The 18,431-nt window shown below is 44.4% G+C and overlaps 1 protein-coding gene and 1 pseudogene across 1 annotated transcript in view; both read right to left on the bottom strand.

Moving 5' to 3' along the window:
• Positions 1–18,431, bottom strand: part of LOC133118958 (NACHT, LRR and PYD domains-containing protein 3-like) — a 734,314-nt pseudogene that overhangs the window by 595,873 nt on the left and 120,010 nt on the right.
• The window catches only part of LOC133118904 (NLR family CARD domain-containing protein 3-like), a 40,693-nt gene continuing 26,611 nt past the window's right edge, over positions 4,350–18,431 (bottom strand). Inside the window, exons 3-5 of the mRNA XM_061229185.1 lie at positions 15,649–15,822; positions 8,763–8,936; positions 4,350–4,517 (exon numbers count right to left, since the gene is read on the bottom strand). Coding sequence (XP_061085169.1) covers positions 4,352–4,517; positions 8,763–8,936; positions 15,649–15,822 — 514 coding nt within the window. The 3' untranslated portion in view covers positions 4,350–4,351. The remainder of the gene's footprint in view (positions 4,518–8,762; positions 8,937–15,648; positions 15,823–18,431) is intronic.

The raw sequence follows: 18,431 nt of genomic DNA, 5'->3' as shown, positions 1-18,431 counted from the left end.
TCAGAGTCAGAGACTCTGTAGAAGGACAGAGTGCCAGCCGGACGGTCCACACACACTCCTACCCTGTACACACACTCTCCTGCACCAGCACCACCATCACACATTCCTGCTCTGTGGTAGGGGGAGGGGGGGGCAGGTAGGTGTGTGAGGTTCTTATTGTGATGGACAGTGTAACTGTGTTTACGGCACCTCAGACTCCAGGAGTTTTTATTCCATCCAAACACACAGTCCTCACCCCCTCCTTTCCTGCTGATTCCTTTATATGTCACTGCTATATCAACCCATACCGCCTCAGACACACTGAACTCAGCCTCCCAGTAACAGCGCTCACACACACTCTCTCTGCATAGAACCTGGCGCTGAGACTCAAATCTCTCTGGATGATCAGGATATGGCTCCTCTCTCCCCGGTGTGTGTGTCACCTTCCTGTTCCCCTCAGACAGAGACAGCTCTCTGTGCGCTGTGTTTGGATCCAGTGTGAGCCGACAGCCGTCTGCACACCAGAGACATTAATGACATTAATTATTATTCATATTCACATCATTATGCGAGTGAGAGATTTTATGATGAAGTCTCTCACTCATACACACACACTCTCACACACACACACACACACACACACAGTACAGTGTGTATTTATGGAAAGTGTGCATCGATAAAGACTCACATTTCCTGGGTCCTGGCTTGATCCTGTTCTCTCCTCCATGTTCCACACTGTAAGAAACACAGAACAGAGTGAGTGTGTGTGTGTGGGGCGGAGGGGTATGTGTGTGTGCGTGAGTGTGTGTGTATGCGTGGTCCGCCCCACACACACACACACACACACATACCCTCCACCCCCCCCATACACACACACCATGAGATTCTGCTTCAACCATGAGATTCTGCTCTCATCGCTGTCTGGGATGGGTGTCACAGGTTCTGCACTCGCTTAGTTTTCCTCCTACCTCTCTGGTCGCTCCTACCAGGTGACTAGGAGGGGCGCAGTCTCCGACCCTCAACCCCTACGAACTGGAGTCCCGTAGGGCTCAGTTCTTGGGCCTCTCCTCTTCTCGCTATACACCATGTCTCTTGGTTCTGTTATCTCTTCCCACGGCTTTTCTTATCACTCCTACGCTGATGACACCCAACTCTTCATTTCCTTCCCCCCCGACACCCAAATCACCACACGGATCTCTGCCTGCTTGGCTGATATCTCTGCGTGGATGACTTCCCATCACCTGAAGCTCAACCTTGCCAAATCTGAGCTTCTCTACATCCCTGCTCCTCTCCGTCAATCGACCTCTCATTGACTGTTGAGGACTTTGTAGTTTCCCGTACGGCAAAGAATCTTGGGGTGACTCTTGATAACTGCCTCACCCTGGCTCCACAAGTATCCTCCACTGCCAGAACCTGCAGGTTCTTTCTGTATAATATACGCCGTATCCGTCATCTCCTGACTGAGAAAGCCACCCAGCTCCTAGTCCAGGCGCTCGTCATTTCCCGCCTGGATTACTGCAACTCCCTCCTAGCCGGTCTCCCAGCGTGTGCCATCAAGCCCCTCCAGCTGGTCCAGAATGCTGCAGCCCGCCTGATCACCAATCAGCCCAGGTCGGCTCATGTCACCCGGCTTCTCATTGGCCTCCACTGGCTTCCCATTGCCGCCCGCATCCGTTTCAAGGCGCTAGTGTTGGCATTTCAGGCTGCTAAGGGGACTGCCCCACCTTACATACAATCCCTGATCACTCCCTACTCCCCAGCTAGACCACTCCGGTCTGCCAGCTCTGGTCGCCTTACGGTTCCCTCTCTACGTGCACCTGGCGGTCGAGCTGCACGTTCACGCCTGTTTTCCGCTCTGGTTCCTCAGTGGTGGAATGACATGCCTACCACTGTCAGGACAGCAGAATCCCTCCCCCTATTTCGACGCAGACTCAAAACCCACCTTTTCAAACTCTACCTTAGTCCTCCCTCCTCCCTCCCCTGCCCCTCCTTTCTGATATCCCTATCCTTGTCTAACCCCCCCCCCCCCCAAAAAAAATAAAAATAAAATAAATTAAAAAAAAAATTCTGATGACAACTATGTTTAGAACAGCATTTCCTGTGTATTTTGCTAGTTTCTGGATATGATGCTCTGACTTATGGTAGAACCTATGCACTTGTAAGTCTCTTTGGATTAAAAGCGTCTGCCAAATGACTAAAATGTAAATGTAAAATGTATGCGTGGGGTGGAGGAGAATGTGTGTGTGTGTGGGGGGTATGTGTGTGTGTGTGAGTGTGTGTGTATTGCGTGGGGTGGAGGAGTATCTCTGTGTGTGTGTGTGCAGGGTATAGGGGTATGTGTGTGGGTGTGTGTGTGTGTGTGTGTGTGGGGTGGAGGGGTATGTCTGTGTGTGTGTGTGTGCGTGGGGTGGAGGGTTTTGTGTGTGTGTGTGTTTGTGTGTGTATGTGTGTGTGGGGCGGAGGGGTATGTGTGTGTGTGTGTGTGGGGCGAAGGGGTATGTGTGTGTGTGTGTGTGTGTGTGTTGATGTACTTCAGCACTGATTGGCTGTCTGTCCAGAACACTGAGTCTTCCATTTTGAGCTGCAATTCGGTCTTCAACATTCTGTCAATGCGCGCAGACAAGGTTGCTGCGGCAAGTTTCAGTCTAGGAATCGTTTTAACGGCGTGACTCTTGCTTTTGCCATGACGAGTACAGTGTGAGTTTCCTCTTTCTTGTTCGTCATCCTGGGGTAGCTTGCAGTGCCGTAGCCAAGCTCGCTTGCATCACTGAAGTGATGGATTTGTGCCGTCTTGAGCTCGCCAAAGTCTTCAGGCTTTATGCAACGAGGGATCTGGAGAGTGGACAGCTGGCTAAGTTCAGTTAGCCATTTCATCCATGGTTTGGACAAATGCTGTGGAATAGCGTCATCCCATCCACATTTCAAGCAACAAAGTTCTTGGAGTATCAGTTTTGCCTTCAGCACGAATGGAGATAGAAAGCCAAATGGATCGTACACTGAACTGACCATCGAGAGAAGACCTGGTAAGTGGCTGGATTTTCACGCTGATCTGAAAGGTGAACATGTCGTTCTCAATGTTCCACTGTATTCCAAGTGCTCTTTCAACTGGAAGCCTTTCACGATCCAGGTCCAGTTCCTTCATCTGTTTTGCTTTGTCTTCTTTTGGGATTGAAGCCAGCACTGTTCGACTGCTGCTGACCAACTTTGCCAACTTGAACCCTCCTTCAGCACAGACAGTTCCTTTACCAGCATTGCGGCCTGCCCTTCTGTGGCTACCGATTTCAAACGTGAAAGTTCTTCTTGATTGAAGTTACTGCCTCATCATCATATTTGTCCTTGTTGTCGTCCGCAGAATAAATGAAGCACAAAGTTGGGGCAGCTCGGGGATGATATGGCTCCAAACAGATGGACTGTCATTCTATACTCCTCCAGTTTCATGTCAGTGTTGCCATCGGGCCACCATAGAAAACGCAGATAATCCACATGATCTGGATGGACTTTTACTTGGTGGAACATCCCCTCGATATCCGCCATCAGCACCTTTTCTTGACAGAATCTGAGCAGGACTCCCAGGAGTGTGTTGGACAGATCTGGGCCCTGCAGGGGCTCTGTGTTGAGGGATGTGCCTCGGTACGACTCTGATCGTTTGTTTTTGTTTATGGTAGACCCCATGGTGGGGTATGTACCATGTCTTTCCTTCTTCCTGTATGACTTGGTCTTCAGGAACTTTCTCTGCATGACCATTCTTGATCATGTCGTTCATGAAAATCTTTGTACTCGGTCAAGAATTTCTCATCTTTCTTGAACATTTTGAGGAATACTTTCATTCATCGAATGGCCCAACGCTGCTTGGCTGTACCTAACCGAAGAGAATCAGCTAACAAGGAAGGTGCGTTGAAACAAACTCCACACATGCCAGGTTGGTGGTTAAATTGAATGTTTTTGAAAGGCATCACATCTCCTGTTGGGAAGGCCCAACTTTCAAAATAAAAGTCTGTCTAGCATGACTTGTAACTATAGCTCAATAGGAAGTCTTATGAAATAGCAACCAACAGTGTGTATGTGTGGGGTGGAGGGGTATGTCTGTGTGTGTCTGGGGCGGAGGGATGTGTGTGTGTGTGTGTTTGGGGCAGAGGGGTATGTGTGTGTGTGTGTGTGCAGGGTATAGGGGTATGAGTGTGTGTGTGGGGTGGAGGGGTATGTGTGTGTGTGCAGGGTATAGGGGTATGTGTGTGTGTGTGTGGGTGTGTGGGGCGGAGGGTGGTGTGTTTGTGTGTGTGTGTGTGGGGGGCGGAGCGGTATGTGTGTGTGTTTGTACTTACAGCAGTGTGTGTGTGTACTTATAGCAGTGTGAGTGTGTGTGTGTGTGTACTTACAGCAGTGTGAGTGTGTCCAGTTTAGCAGCAGACAGCGCTCTCACTCCTGAGTCTCCTGGGTGATTGTATCTCAGGTCCAGCTCTCTCAGGTGTGAGGGGTTTGAACACAGAGCTGAAGCCAGAGAATCACAGCCTCTCTGTGTGACTCCACAGCCTGACAGCCTGCAGAGAGAAGAACACACACACCTTACAGCACATTCACATAAACTAACAGAGCTGTGTGTGTCACACACCTTACAGCACATTCACATAAACTAACAGAGCTGTGTGTGTCACACACCTTACAGCACATTCACATAAACTAACAGAGCTGTGTGTGTCAGTGTTCCCCAAAATGTAAGTAGTAGGCCAAAAAGAAAAAGCTTTTATTTTTATATTTTTCTGATGCAATTTGGAGGCTTCTGGTGCATTTTAAATTGTTTAATTAAATTAATCTCTAATACATGCCTTCATTCTTAAGCATTTTGTTAAGTTTACGTTCAAATATGCCGACATCACATACAATTTAATTTTGTACTGCCATTAAACAGAAATTTCTTCTGAAAATATGGTTGATAACTCTTTACTTGAATAAATAAATAATTTTACAAAGCGTGACATAAAACATAGATGCTTCACTTTAATTATATTATTACAATAACTCAATATATACGAATGAAATGTGAGCCCTTTTTGACTTGCTGCATTAGCACTATAGAAAGGCCAAATTCAAGTTGGTTCTCCACAAAAGTATAGGGTTTGCAATCTTGCATATGCACCCGACCATCAACTGTTGGAAATATTAAGTTGAAATGTAATACATCATATAATTGTATGGTAATACGTATTTAATATGCACTCATACCAAAAGCATATTAATGTGATAACCAATGAAAACAACGTGATTGGTATGCATAAATATGAAATATATAATATATGCACTAAGTTTTATTTAGACACATTCACTGGTAGTTATACTGAATCCTTTTTACTACTTGTATGCACTTCAGAAAAAGACCACTAGAGGTCCCTCTGGAGCTGGAATGGTCCGAGAGGGGAGCAAGGGTTTCAGGTGTGGGTCCTGCGGGCCCTCGAGGAAATGGTGGAGGGAACATGTATTTTAGAACCACACTGACTCCACAATACTAAGCACAATTGGTGCCAAACCAATCAGAGTTGACTTATCTTCATCACGTATTGAGAAATCATTGTGGCGGGAGGTAGACGGACAGCTGTGGGGCGGGAATAAGCCCGTCTGAAACTGTATAAAAGATGGTGTATTGCTGAATGATGTGAGGTCACTCTGCAGAGTCACCTCGGCTTAATGGTCTGCGTGAAAAATAAAGTCTGATATTCTGCAAGATCCTGCCTCATTCTTTTTATTAAATCTTGAAGTCTAAATTCTTCAAACCAGTGCCCTGCTACGGGAAGAAAATGCTCGGGGAAACACTGTATTCAGTTGTGTCCTTTATTTATTAGAAAACTGTTTTGCAGCATATGATTTCATAATAGGTATTATAGGTTTCTAAGGGTGCAGACACTGATGCTATAATACTTCACAAACATTATATCACAAATGCGATGTATTATAAAATAATTAAACCACATACGGCATAACTCTTAAACCTCCCCCCCAAACCTCATGCACACATTATGCAGCTTGCTGACACCCCCAGACCTATTGTCCTGCCTACTACTACTCAGACCTCTTCACAGCAGTGACTGATGGGCCAGTTCTTACACCAAGGTCACTTCTACATCAACACTGGTTTTGTGTTTCATTTAGCGGTTTGCTTCTGCGTCAACACAAACTGAAAAGAAAGGAAAACCAGGTGCTTTTACATATTTCCTGTCGCAGTGGGTAATCTGGTAACCAGAAAACAATGATAGTGTTGGCTTCTGCTTTTGGATTTCCTCAGAGCAATAGAGAGAGTTGTGTCAATGGAGGGTGAAAACACTAGGCGGTCATGTGGTTCATGTAGGCTTCAAATAGTTTTGGTTAACATTAAACTAATGAGCAGACAGAATTAAAGCAACATTAGATTAGATTAGATGCAATGCATTTTAAATATTGTCTTAAATTTTTTTTAATATGAAAAATTCTACAGGTCACAAACCTAAACACAGACAACAAACAGAGGGCTCCACAACAATTAACTGCTGGACAACAATAAACGGTGACAAAGTAACAAAGACATTTGTTATTAAAATAACAAAGTTATTTTAAATTCGCAATTTAACTTCGGGTGTGAATATGGAGTGGATGTGTAGCGTGTGTTTGCCCTGGGAAACATGAGCTAGCAGCCGGGTGTGCACCCCCAAACTTAGTGCACTCTATGGAAATAATGATATGAAACCGAAAATGTGATATGAAAAGGAAAAACAAACACAAACACCGTATGATTATGGCGGTTTGGTGTAGGTAGTGTCCTGCTCACAGCCAGGGACAGAGCCCTCTGGCACAAAAGAATAAAACCACACCACCAAAGCAGTCCAAGTACAGTCATAACAGTTTCATAAAATCCTGCGGGAAAAATGTAATCCCATTCACAAAAGCCAAGATAAATGTCACTAAAAATCGTCTGGAAATTCAAACTCCCAGAGACATTCATGGCTACTGTTGACATCACATCAGTGTAGCCTATGTCACTGGCTTTTTAGAGTGGTGTGACATGATTCTGTAAATGTGGAAAGTGCACCACTGAAGGAAAAAGGTTAGGAAATGCTGGACTAAAGTCACGGAGCAGTCACAGCAAAGATGTTGAAAATAACAGTAAACTGAAAGAGCCAGAAATCACAGAGTGTTTTTTAAGATTAATTTATTAAATAAATCAAAGACCTTAGCCGCAGTAGTGGGAAATGATTGAAATAACGCACTGTAGCAACTGTAGGAACAGTAGGCTAACAAGCGCTTTAACTTTTTAGAAAACTGCTCCAAGGATAAAAGTATAATACACTTATAGGCTGATGTATTGGATGGCTTTGAATTATCTTGGATTAAGCAGGAGCCAATCCCCTGGGATAAATGTGAGGCTAAGGGCCTTGCTCAAGGGTTCAGCAGCACGGATCTTACTGCAGCTTCACTGGGGCTTGAACCACCAACCTTCTTGATCCCAGTCAAGCATCTTAGCCACTACGCTATAGGCTGCCCCCTAAACTCAGGCTGAAGTTTTTGACTGGACTGTGATTAACTAGCTGCTAAATCATCCCCAATTTGAAACTTTACAGTGGATACTTCTGGGAATTTATGCAATATACGGGTCGGAGTGTAGTTTTAAAAGCACACATTAATTAAACAATGAGCTATGCAGTTCAGAAGCATGCTTAACTGTAGGTATATATAAGGCAACTATAAGGTTGACAGTTGCTGTACAAAACTGTAGAAAAATCACAGAAAGCATGAAAACAGGGAAACCACAGAGACGCCAAAAACAAGATCAGTGCAAGTAGGCAAGAGCACCGATTGGGACACAGCCGAGGAATGTCCAAATGCCAGCCCCACTTGCTCATCCTGCCAGCTGAGTGAATGGCTCTCGCTTGTCCCGACTGTGGAGCTTCTCTACTCTAGCTCCCCAGTGGTGAAACGACCTCCCCATTGCTATAAGAACAGCTCACTCACTGCCCATTTTCTACCACAGTCTGAAGACTCACATCTTCACACTGTACCTTGACTCCTCTGCGGGAGTCTGCTAATCTATTGTCACTTATCTTCACCAGTCTCAGACTTTAGCCCCGTGTTGTACTACCTACTTTAATCTAGGACTTTCACATGTGTATTTGTCTCAGTACTGTAGTTCCTGACCTTATTACTTACAGACCTGGCCTATCTACCTTGCGTACTAGACTTATGTTCATTGCTTTATAACCGATCCTATGCAAATTGTACCTAATCAGACCTGTTCTGTTGTTTGTTCTATGACCTTGATTTGACCTTGAAGTGTCTGCTAAATAAAATTTAATGTGATGTTTGCGCAGAAATCACAGAATACATAACTTCCGTGACAAACACATTAATATTAAAAAAAATTATTAATATCGAATATCATTCTTTTACTATATCATTTTATATTATAGCCTACTATATACTGTAATATAGAATGATCTTATTCTTCTTGTGTTTATAGTTTGAAACGAAATTGGAAAGGAAGTCTGTGCACCTACATAATCCCCATCATGGATAAATGTGATCATTGCATTACCCATCTCATATGTACTATAGATCGCTTCTTGATCAAAAATTATGTGAGACCACAATCTCCTCCTCCTCTGCCTGGAGTTTTCACTTATATTGATGCCAATTGCACAAGATAGTAGTTGGTCACTACAATTGTTTTTTAAAAAGCTGAAATGCTACTATGTAAATTCCCCACATACTTTTTTTTTAAATTTACATTTCCAACCCTGATTAAAGGGTTTGTTTGTACTCACTCCAGTCTCTGCAGTTTACAGTGTGGGTCCTCCAGTCCAGCAGAGAGTGCTCTCACTCCTTTATCCTGCAGCTCGTTGTCTCTCAGCTCCAGATCACTCAGCTCTGAGTGAGGAGAACGCAAGACTGAGGCCAGAACATCACAGCAGCCCTCTGTGAGATTACACCAACCCAGCCTGTGGAGAAACCACATACACATGGACACACACACAAACATTAAAATTCACTGGTGATTGTAATAATGTTCACCTTGGCAGTTCATACATGTGTCATTTCCTATGTGCCTATGCATCCCTAAGTGGTACATACAAAAAACAGGGTTGTGTAAATTACATTCATAAATTATTCTTTAATTATTTCATAAAATAATCCACCAAATTCTAAGGCAATTATTTAACAAAAGAGAAATGGTAAATGGCAGGCATTTATATAGCACCTTTATCCAAAGCGCTGTACAATTGATGCTTCCCCATTCACCCATTCATACACACACTCACACACTGACGGCGATTGGCTGCCATGCAAGGCCCCGACCAGCTCGTCAGGAGCATTTAGGGGTTAGGTGTCTTGCTCAGGGACACTTCGACACAGCCCGGGCGGGGGATCGAACCGGCAACCCTCTAACAGTGGCTAGGCCACTCCAGGACCTTAATATGCTTCTTTTTGAGCCACTCCTTTGTTGCCTTGGCCGTATGTTTTGGGTCATTGTCATGTTGGAAGACCCATCCACGACCCATTTTCAGTGCTCTCACTGAGGGAAGGAGGTTGACGCCCAAAATGTCCTGGTACATGGCCCCATTCATCCTCCCCTCGATACGGTGAAGTCATCCTGTCCCCTTAGCTGAGAACCCCCAAAACTTCTCACCAAGCTGCTTGCTTATTTTCTTGTAGCCCATCCCAGCCTTGTGCAGGTCTACAATTTTGTCCCTGATGTCCTTAGACAGCTCCTTTGTCTTGGCCATGGTGGAAACGTTGGAATATGATTGATTGCGTGGACAGGTGTCTTTTATACAGCTATATAACGATGTAACCCAGGTGTTTTGGGTAATGAGTTGAGATTAGGAGTGCTTCTTAATGGAAAACTAACTGGTCTGTGGGAGCCAGAATTATTGCTGATTGGTAGAGGATCAAATACTTATTTCATGCAAAAATATCCATCCATCCATCCATTATCTGAACCCGCTTATCCTGATCAGGGTCGCAGGGGGGCTGGAGCCTATCCCAGCATACATTGGGCGAAAGGCAGGAATACACCCTGGACAGGTCGCCAGTCTATCTCAGGGCACACACACCATTCACTCACACACTCATACCTACGGGCAATTTAGACTCTCCAATCAGCCTAACGTGCATGTCTTTGGACTGTGGGAGGAAACCGGAGTACCCGGAGGAAACCCACGCAGACACGGGGAGAACATGCAAACTCCGCACAGAGAGGCCCCGGCCGACGGGGATTCGAACCCAGGACCTCCTTGCTGTGAGGCGGCAGTGCTACCCACTGCACCATCCGTGCCGCCATGCAAAAATATGATAATGAATTTATTAAATTGATATGATGTTGTTATTGTGGATTATTTTGTGATATTCTGTCTTTCAATGTTAAAATGTACCTATGATTAAAATTCTACACAGTTCCATTCTTTGTAAGTGGGCAAACCTACAAAATCAGCAAGGGATCAAATCATTATTGCTCCCACTGTACACCTGACTGAGCCTCACCTCTGCTTATTCACCCTGATGAAGGCCTGTGTGCCGCAACGCGTCAGTGCGTGTTTTTCATTTCCCACCTATGCATTAGCCGTACAATAAAGGCATTTTTAACGCACCCATATCAAGAGCGCCTTAGTAGCCATCCTTTTCTCAACATTCTCATCACCCTTGTTCCAAACAGCACCTTGTTTGATTTTACGGTTTGCCACAGACGTACTGCTCTGTTTTCTCCATTGTATTACTGTTGTTGGTTGCTATAGACCCCCTTCTGCCACCAATGAGTCTATCCTCTGCACTATAGCGAAATTATTTTGGTTGGTGATATGAACTGGGATTAGTTACGACCAGTGTCTGATGATTTTAAATCTTTCAGCTACTCTCATTGACTTAATACTGACGAATGTTCCTCACAAATTTTCTGCAAATGGTGTTTTCTGCAATGACCTTAGTGACCACTGTGCTGTTGCTGCTGTTAGAAATACTAAGATGCCAAAGGCAAAACCGTGCATTATTCATGAGAAATCGAAGGCGTTTTATTGAGCAGGGTTTTTTTTTTTAAAACATGATTTCTTTCTTTTTAATTGGAGTAGGATAGAACTAATCCCTGACGTTGAAACAGCCTGGAAATTATTTTATGATGAGTTCATTACAATCATACATAGACATGAGATTGTGTTAAGCAGAGATTGCTTAACACAGCTCTCTCAGAGCGAGCAGTTGCTTGGTTTGTTAACTATCTTTCTAACAGAGCTCAATGCACTCGATTTGATGGTCTCACTTCAGATGTGCCATCTATCCATATGGGGGTGCTGCAGGGCTCAGTTCTGGTTCCCATCTTATTTACCATTTATATCAATAGTTTGGGTCATAATGTGTCAAATGCTTCTCTTCATTTCTATGCTGATGATACTGTTACTTATTGCTGTGCTACAAATCTTGTCAAAGCCTTTCAGAACTTGCAAAGTGCTTTTGATATTGTACAAAATACGCTATTGTCATGGTGTAGTGACCGATTGGGGCCACCAGGGGGCTCATTGCTTTCACCTCATTGCTTTCACCTGGCCCTCATTAGTGCCAGGGGAGCGTTCCCCCGGAGAGTATTTAAGGGCTGACTATTGATCGACGCTTTGGTGCCCAGTGTTCGCTCTGGCGCAAAGCTGGTAAGCACAAGGTAGACTCAGAGATTGTTGAGTAAGGTAATGTGCTGGTTTGGGTTTCTGACACTCGTTAAAGAAAGAGGTAAGGAAGGTGCTCAGTTTGTTACTGTGTGTACTTTGTTTTCGTTCTCTTTTATTTTTTGTGCTCGTGTGAGCCGGTGGTAGAGGGACGGTGTCCCCGGTATATGTATTTTGGTTTGTATTTTTCTCCTGAGCTGCGACTCAAGGTTTTATTTTCGTGCCTAGTCGTTTGCTAGGTTGTACTTTTATTTTATCCCCAGTCCGGGGATTTCAGTGCTCTACTTACTTATTTTGGTTGGGTAGTCGCCCTGTTTTTTAAGGGTCTTTTATTTTCTCAGAGCCGTTTTTTGGGGCTTTATCGTCTAATTCAAAGTTTTTTTCCGTGGTATTTTCTGTTCCTCCCAGTGTTCCGGGAGTATTCCCCATTTGTATTTGTACATCCCAGTTCCTTTCTCTTCCGGGATTTTGTGGCGACTAGGGGTTTACCTCTCCGCCCATCCTCAACATTACAGCTATGTCAATTCTCGGTCTGCTTCTGCACCAACACACACACACACAAACACACACACACGCACATACCCTGAGCACACACACATACACACACACACAAAAATGCACATACCCGTACACACACACACACACACACACACAAATGCACATACCCTGAACACACACACACAAATGCACATACCCGTACACACACACACACACACACACAAAAGCACATACTCACACACACACACACACAGAAACACATAGGCATGTTGTGGGGCTTCTGCTCCTGCATGTTGCACTACGTGGGTGGAGAACCCCAGAAGGACCCGCACAACGCAGCCACGCAAATGTTACGCATTAGGAGAGGTATGTGAAGGAGTCTATTTTCCCAGAGAGGTGATGGGGAGATCAGCACCCTGGAGAGAGACCCCCCTACCTGCAGTCCAGGACCCCGGACAGCGCACGTGAGTGAACCTGGTGGAAGAATACTAACCCAGCTGCAGCCCTTTTCTCTAATGAGCAGGGGAAGAGATTTAAGGCGTGGTCGAGGCTACAAACAGAGTCAGTCGGCGCCTATCCTAAAAGAGGGAGAGACGAGAGAGAGGAAGAGCCAGCTCCGAACCGGGTAGATGACGGAACGTCTACACCCTGCCGTACCGACCACACAAACCGGCCCTGAAGGAGACCCCACCTTCCCCGACGGCAAACCCAAAGACCCGAAGTCTGACGCCGGACACTTGAGCCTAATAAAACCCCAAACGTACTTACCCTGTACCTCTGTGCTTCCCCCCCAGCCCTGACATGGCCCAAGAGGGAAGAAGGAAGGAGGTTCTGGAGCATACTCCGGTCTAAGAAGAACTTGAGCTGATTTTCCCTGAACGGCCCCTTTTATTTCTCCAGTTTTTCCCTACCCTTGCCCTGAGGGGGGCGCTATCACCAACACCCCGAAAAAGATAAAAAGATACATTTTTTCAGATAATTGCTGACTCCTGTGTCTGGTTTCCAGCTGGGCCCACCCACTACACCTCAGGATCCACCCCGAGGCACCACACTATGCATTTATACATCACCCACTACACCTCAGGATCCACCCCGAGGCACCACACTATGCATTTATACATCACCCACTATGCATTTATATATTGCAGAAAACTGCTGGAAGTTGTTGTTTACATTAGATCTTTGAACTTTGTTTGTTCCCAATGCCCACATATACACACTATTGTTTACAGTAGATCTTTGATGTTTTTATGCTGTCTGTTCCCAATGCCTGTACGGAAATGGGGAAAAGGGCCTTTAGGTATTCTGCTCCTTCTGTTTGGAACATGTTGTAAAAAGACATAAAAATTAAGGAGCGGGTCTCATTAGATGCCTTAAAATCCTATATGAAGGATCTGGAGGCAAACTCAATGGTATGTCTATGTTTTAGCTTGCCTATTTTATATATTTATTTCCTTGATTGTGACATTCTAAATTGCCCTGCTTAATTACCTAGTTGAAAAATGTGGCTTGAAATGTGGGTACAATGTGATTTCTAAAAAAATAACTTTCATGCGTACATTTAGGGAAACTTTGACCCATGCGTACGCACATTATGGAGGCAGAGGGAAATAGTGACCCTGCAGGCAAAGTAGTGAAATACAGACAATATGTTCTAATGACAATTTCACTCAAATATTTTGACTATATTATGTACTATAATTATATTGGAATATAACATTCAATTCATTTTCATAATGGACTTGGGGCATCAGTTCATCCACACTGATTCATTCAAAGTGTTAAGCAATTCCACTATTTGTGAAAGGGTTATAAAAGGGCTCGGTGCTTTAGCACTGTTGGAGGGCTTTGCCAATGGCAGGCTTCGGATGGAGAGGGTGTTCAGGGACCCAAGATGATGACTGGCTTATCAGCCGATTTTGTTGATTTTGATATCATTGAGCCTCGTCATGCCATCTGTGTGGGATGGCATAATTGGAATGACCCAACGATACATACGGTTTCCCTACACTGCAGGGGAACAAGCCAACGCCAAAGCGCAATTTACAGCGCGTTCCCAAATGTAATCAGTGCGATCAACTGCACTCATATCACTGTAAAAACACTACACGAGGTAGGGATGTGACAAATAATCCGTTTTTGTCAACTGATACCATCCCACTTTCTAAACGGTTAACTGTAACCGACACTGTTCCTATCTTTTTCTTTTTTATAAAAACTGTACTGCCAAATTTAATTGCATTTTCAAATTTATTTTGGGCCATCTTAGTAGTTAGATGTCAACATTGTAAGTTAGATAATAGCCTAATTGCCAAATTAAAGGTTTACATGAACATTGACATGGTGCAGTGTAACCTCACAGTTACAGCAGTCTAGGCTAGTTCCAATTAATGTAGTTTACGTCCAGGCATGCTCATCACATGTTATTTTGAAAAAAATGCATTGGTTAAAATAAGAATTCTTCATGTTTTTATCCCTCTTCCCTATCTTAAGGGACTTACAGACAGGGTTACACACTCCGTTGGGAGTGCAATATTTGCATGATATAATATCACACTATAACATATAACACTGAGTCTATTTTACCATAGGCAGCTGGTAGAGGATAGGAGGAATTAAAGCCAAGTCAGGAGGAACTTATGGCTAGCCAGAATAAACCGCAAAGATTTCCTGCCTTCACAAAGCAGCAGAGTGTGTTCTGATCATTTCATTCAAGGAAGAATATAGCCACAGTCGGCAGAAAAGTCCTGTTCTGTAGGTGGGAATGAGCTCTTTACAGTCAGCACAAAAAGTCCTGTTCTGTAGGTGGGAATGAGCTCTTTACAGTCAGCAGAAAAGTCCTGTTCTGTAGGTGGGAATGAGCTCTTTACAGTCAGGACAAAAGTCCTGTTCTGTAGGTGGGAATGAGCTCTTTACAGTCAGCACAAAAAGTCCTGTTCTGTAGGTGGGAATGAGCTCTTTACAGTCAGCAGAAAAGTCCTGTTCTGTAGGTGGGAATGAGCTCTTTACAGTCAGCACAAAAGTCCTGTTCTGTAGGTGGGAATGAGCTCTTTACAGTTAGCACAAAAGTCCTGTTCTGTAGGTGGGAATGAGGTGTACTGTATTGTGAGGAGTACAGCTCCCCTTCATCAGAGAGTGGGGTAAAATTAAGGATTTGATAACAGTTCATAGCAGGTAGTGAATAGTGGAGATGGATGAAGACTGTAATGTGTCACAGACCTGAAACATTTTACTTTGCAGGTGGTCAGTTTTTACCACATCAATCAGACATCCAGCATCCAGTCATCACCTGTGCCCTGATACTACAGACTCCACTGAAACCTTACATTCAGGTAAGGAACCACAAACCTGCCAACCCTAAGACTCATCAGGTTTTATCCTGCTTTTCTTTGCTGTGTGTTCAATGCTGATGGACAGAGTAGTAAACTGAGAGAGAAAGAGCTTTTCAGAAGCATAATCACTAATTCTATTTAGTTAAGGTCACACAGAACACCGCACTACTCACCCCAGTCTCTGTAGTTTACAGTTTGGACTCATCAGTCCAGCACAGAGCAGCTTCACTCCTGAATCTCCCAGGTTATTTCTGCTGAGGTCCAGATCTCTCAGGGGTGAGTTTGACAACTGGAGAGCTGAGGCCACAATTTCACATGACTCCTCACTTAGGTCACAGCTGTTCAGTCTGTAAAGAAGAATGAATACATTATAGAATAAAAAGGTTATGTAAGATGTAAAAGATAACAACTTTCAGAGTGGACAGTGAGTTAGTTTGCAATGCTGTGGGACATTTGGCACAGTTAATGGTAAGATGTAAAATATAATACACATCTGTCACAGTGGCCAGGGAGTTTGATTTTTTCCTTTTGGTTTTCTGTGGCAAACTTCCCACAGCATTGCAAACACAGCTAAAGGCAGACTGACATACACGCGACATGCTCATATCCTGTGGGCTCCAGAATTATTGGCACCCCACATAAATATGCACCACAATACTCTAGACTAAAAAAAATAAAAATTAATAGAAAAAAAAAATCCCCCAAAAACTGCTTTCACAATTATTGGCACCCCTGGTTTAATTTTGTGCTTTAGCTGTACCCAAGTACAAGTGATTCATTTTGTGTACATGTCTTTGCACATCTATTTGTGAGGCATGGCGGAATTTTTAGACTTCGAGAACCAACCCAACAGAACTTGCATTGAAAATCAAAATGAGTAAAAAATGTTGTTTTTCTACACTCAATATGCCATAATGACAAAGTGAAAACACGTTTAGAAATCTTCATGATTATACAGAGAATTTTTTAAAAATAAACTAAACCTGAAATGTACACAGTGTGATCTTTGAGAGTGCAGACTGCTCTGCATAGTGTCTCCAAATCTCTCCGTAAAACCTTCGCTCTGTCTATAGAGTTGATAGATCTACACACAGCTTTTCAACTTGTAGACTGTGAAAATCACTTTAAAATAATACGGTCAGATGAGGAGTTCCTTAACATGGATAAATTAGTAACAGACCTGTCAAAGATGGCAGCACAAAATACATGTGACAGATGGGACATTAGGACATACAGTGGATAGAAAATGAATACACCCCCTTCAATATTTTTATGTCTTGTTGTGTCACAGAATGTAAATTTAATGGATTAAAATGGGACTTGTTTTTCCCGGACCCAAAGAACACAACATACCATGTTTGTGAAATTATTTTAATTTAAAAAAAAAAGAGTGCATTTAATGGACAAAACTGAAATTTCCTAATTTTTTAAGTATACACCCCCCTGAGTCAATACTTGGTGGAAGCGCCTTTGGCAGCAATTACAGCTACCAGTCTTTTTGGGTAGCTCTGCACAAGGTTGGCACACCTGGACTTGGAGAAATTCCCCCACTCCTCTTTGCAGAACTGTTCAAGCTGGGAGAGGTTTGTTGGTTTGCGCTGAAGGACAGCAACCTTCAAGTCATTCCACAAGTTTTCAATTGGATTTAGGTCAGGGCTTTGGCTTGGCCATTCCAGCACATCCAGCTTGTTCTTTACAAGCCACTCAGTGGTAGCTTTGGCATTGTGCTTTGGGTCATTGTTGTGCTGGAATATGAATTTTGGACCCATTCTCAGTCTCCTTGCAGACATCTTCAGGTTCTTTTCCAGAATATCCCTGTATTTGGCCCCATCCACCCTCCCTTCAATGTTGACAAGTTCCCCAGTCCCTTTAGATGAGAAACATCCCCATAACATTATGCTGCCACCACCATGCTTCACAGTCGGGATGGTGTTTTTTCGGTGAGCGGTGTTCGGTTTTCGCTGAACATAGCGTTTGGCATTCACGCCAAAAAGTTCTATTTTGGTTTCATCAGACCACTAAACATTCTGCCAGTTTGGTGCAGGTTCCCCAAGGTTTTCTTTTTGCAAATTTCAAGCGGGCCTCCTGGTGGACCTTTTTGAGAAATGGCTCAATGTCAACATTGCCCAACACCATTGCCCAACAACTCCACAGCACTGTGGGGCAGATTAGAGGTGCTGGAGGTGGAGCTCACTGAGCTGAAGGAGCAGGTACTGACCCACATCCCCACCAACACAGACTCACAGCTTCTGAAGGACCAGCTCAGCCAGCTGAGAAACCAACTTAAAATATTTGTGGGGACACACAAAGAGGATGGAGATGCTCTTCAGGAAGACAAGGAGGGGCTAAAGAGGGAACTGGCAGATGTAAAGCAGGTGATGAGAAAGGGAGGGAGGAACTGAGGGGTCAGTTCTGAACTGTCAGGGGTCAGAGAGCAGCTGCAGGACAGAGACAAGGCCATAGAGCCTGAGGGAGCAGCTGCACTCCATCACTGCCCCTGCTCCTGCCCCTGCCCCAGCTCTTGCCCCTGCCCCTTCCCCTGCCCCTGCTCTTGCCCCTGCCCCTACCCCTGCTCTTGCCCCTGCTCCTGCCCCTGCTCTTGCCCCTGCTCCTGCCCCTGGCACTGCCCACACCGACACACAGCCCCTCACACCCTCACAGACCGAGCCCAGCCAGGAGAACAAGACACCTGCCCCTCAAACTCAAGATAAAAACTCACCCAAAACAGCCACCAGAGAGCCCACACACCCTAAAGCACACAATCCCTCAAACACAAGATAAAAATTCACCCAAACAGCCACCAGAGAGCCCACACACCCTAAAGCATACAATCCCTCAAACACAAGATAGAAACTCACCCAAAAAAGCCACCAAATAGCCCACACACCCGAAAGCACACAATCCCTCAAACACAAGATAAAAACTCACCCACACCCAAAACAGCCACCAGAGAGCC

This window comes from Conger conger, chromosome 19, assembly GCF_963514075.1.
Source record: "Conger conger chromosome 19, fConCon1.1, whole genome shotgun sequence".
Taxonomy (NCBI): domain Eukaryota; kingdom Metazoa; phylum Chordata; class Actinopteri; order Anguilliformes; family Congridae; genus Conger; species Conger conger.
This window is presented reverse-complemented; position numbering and strand designations above follow the sequence as displayed.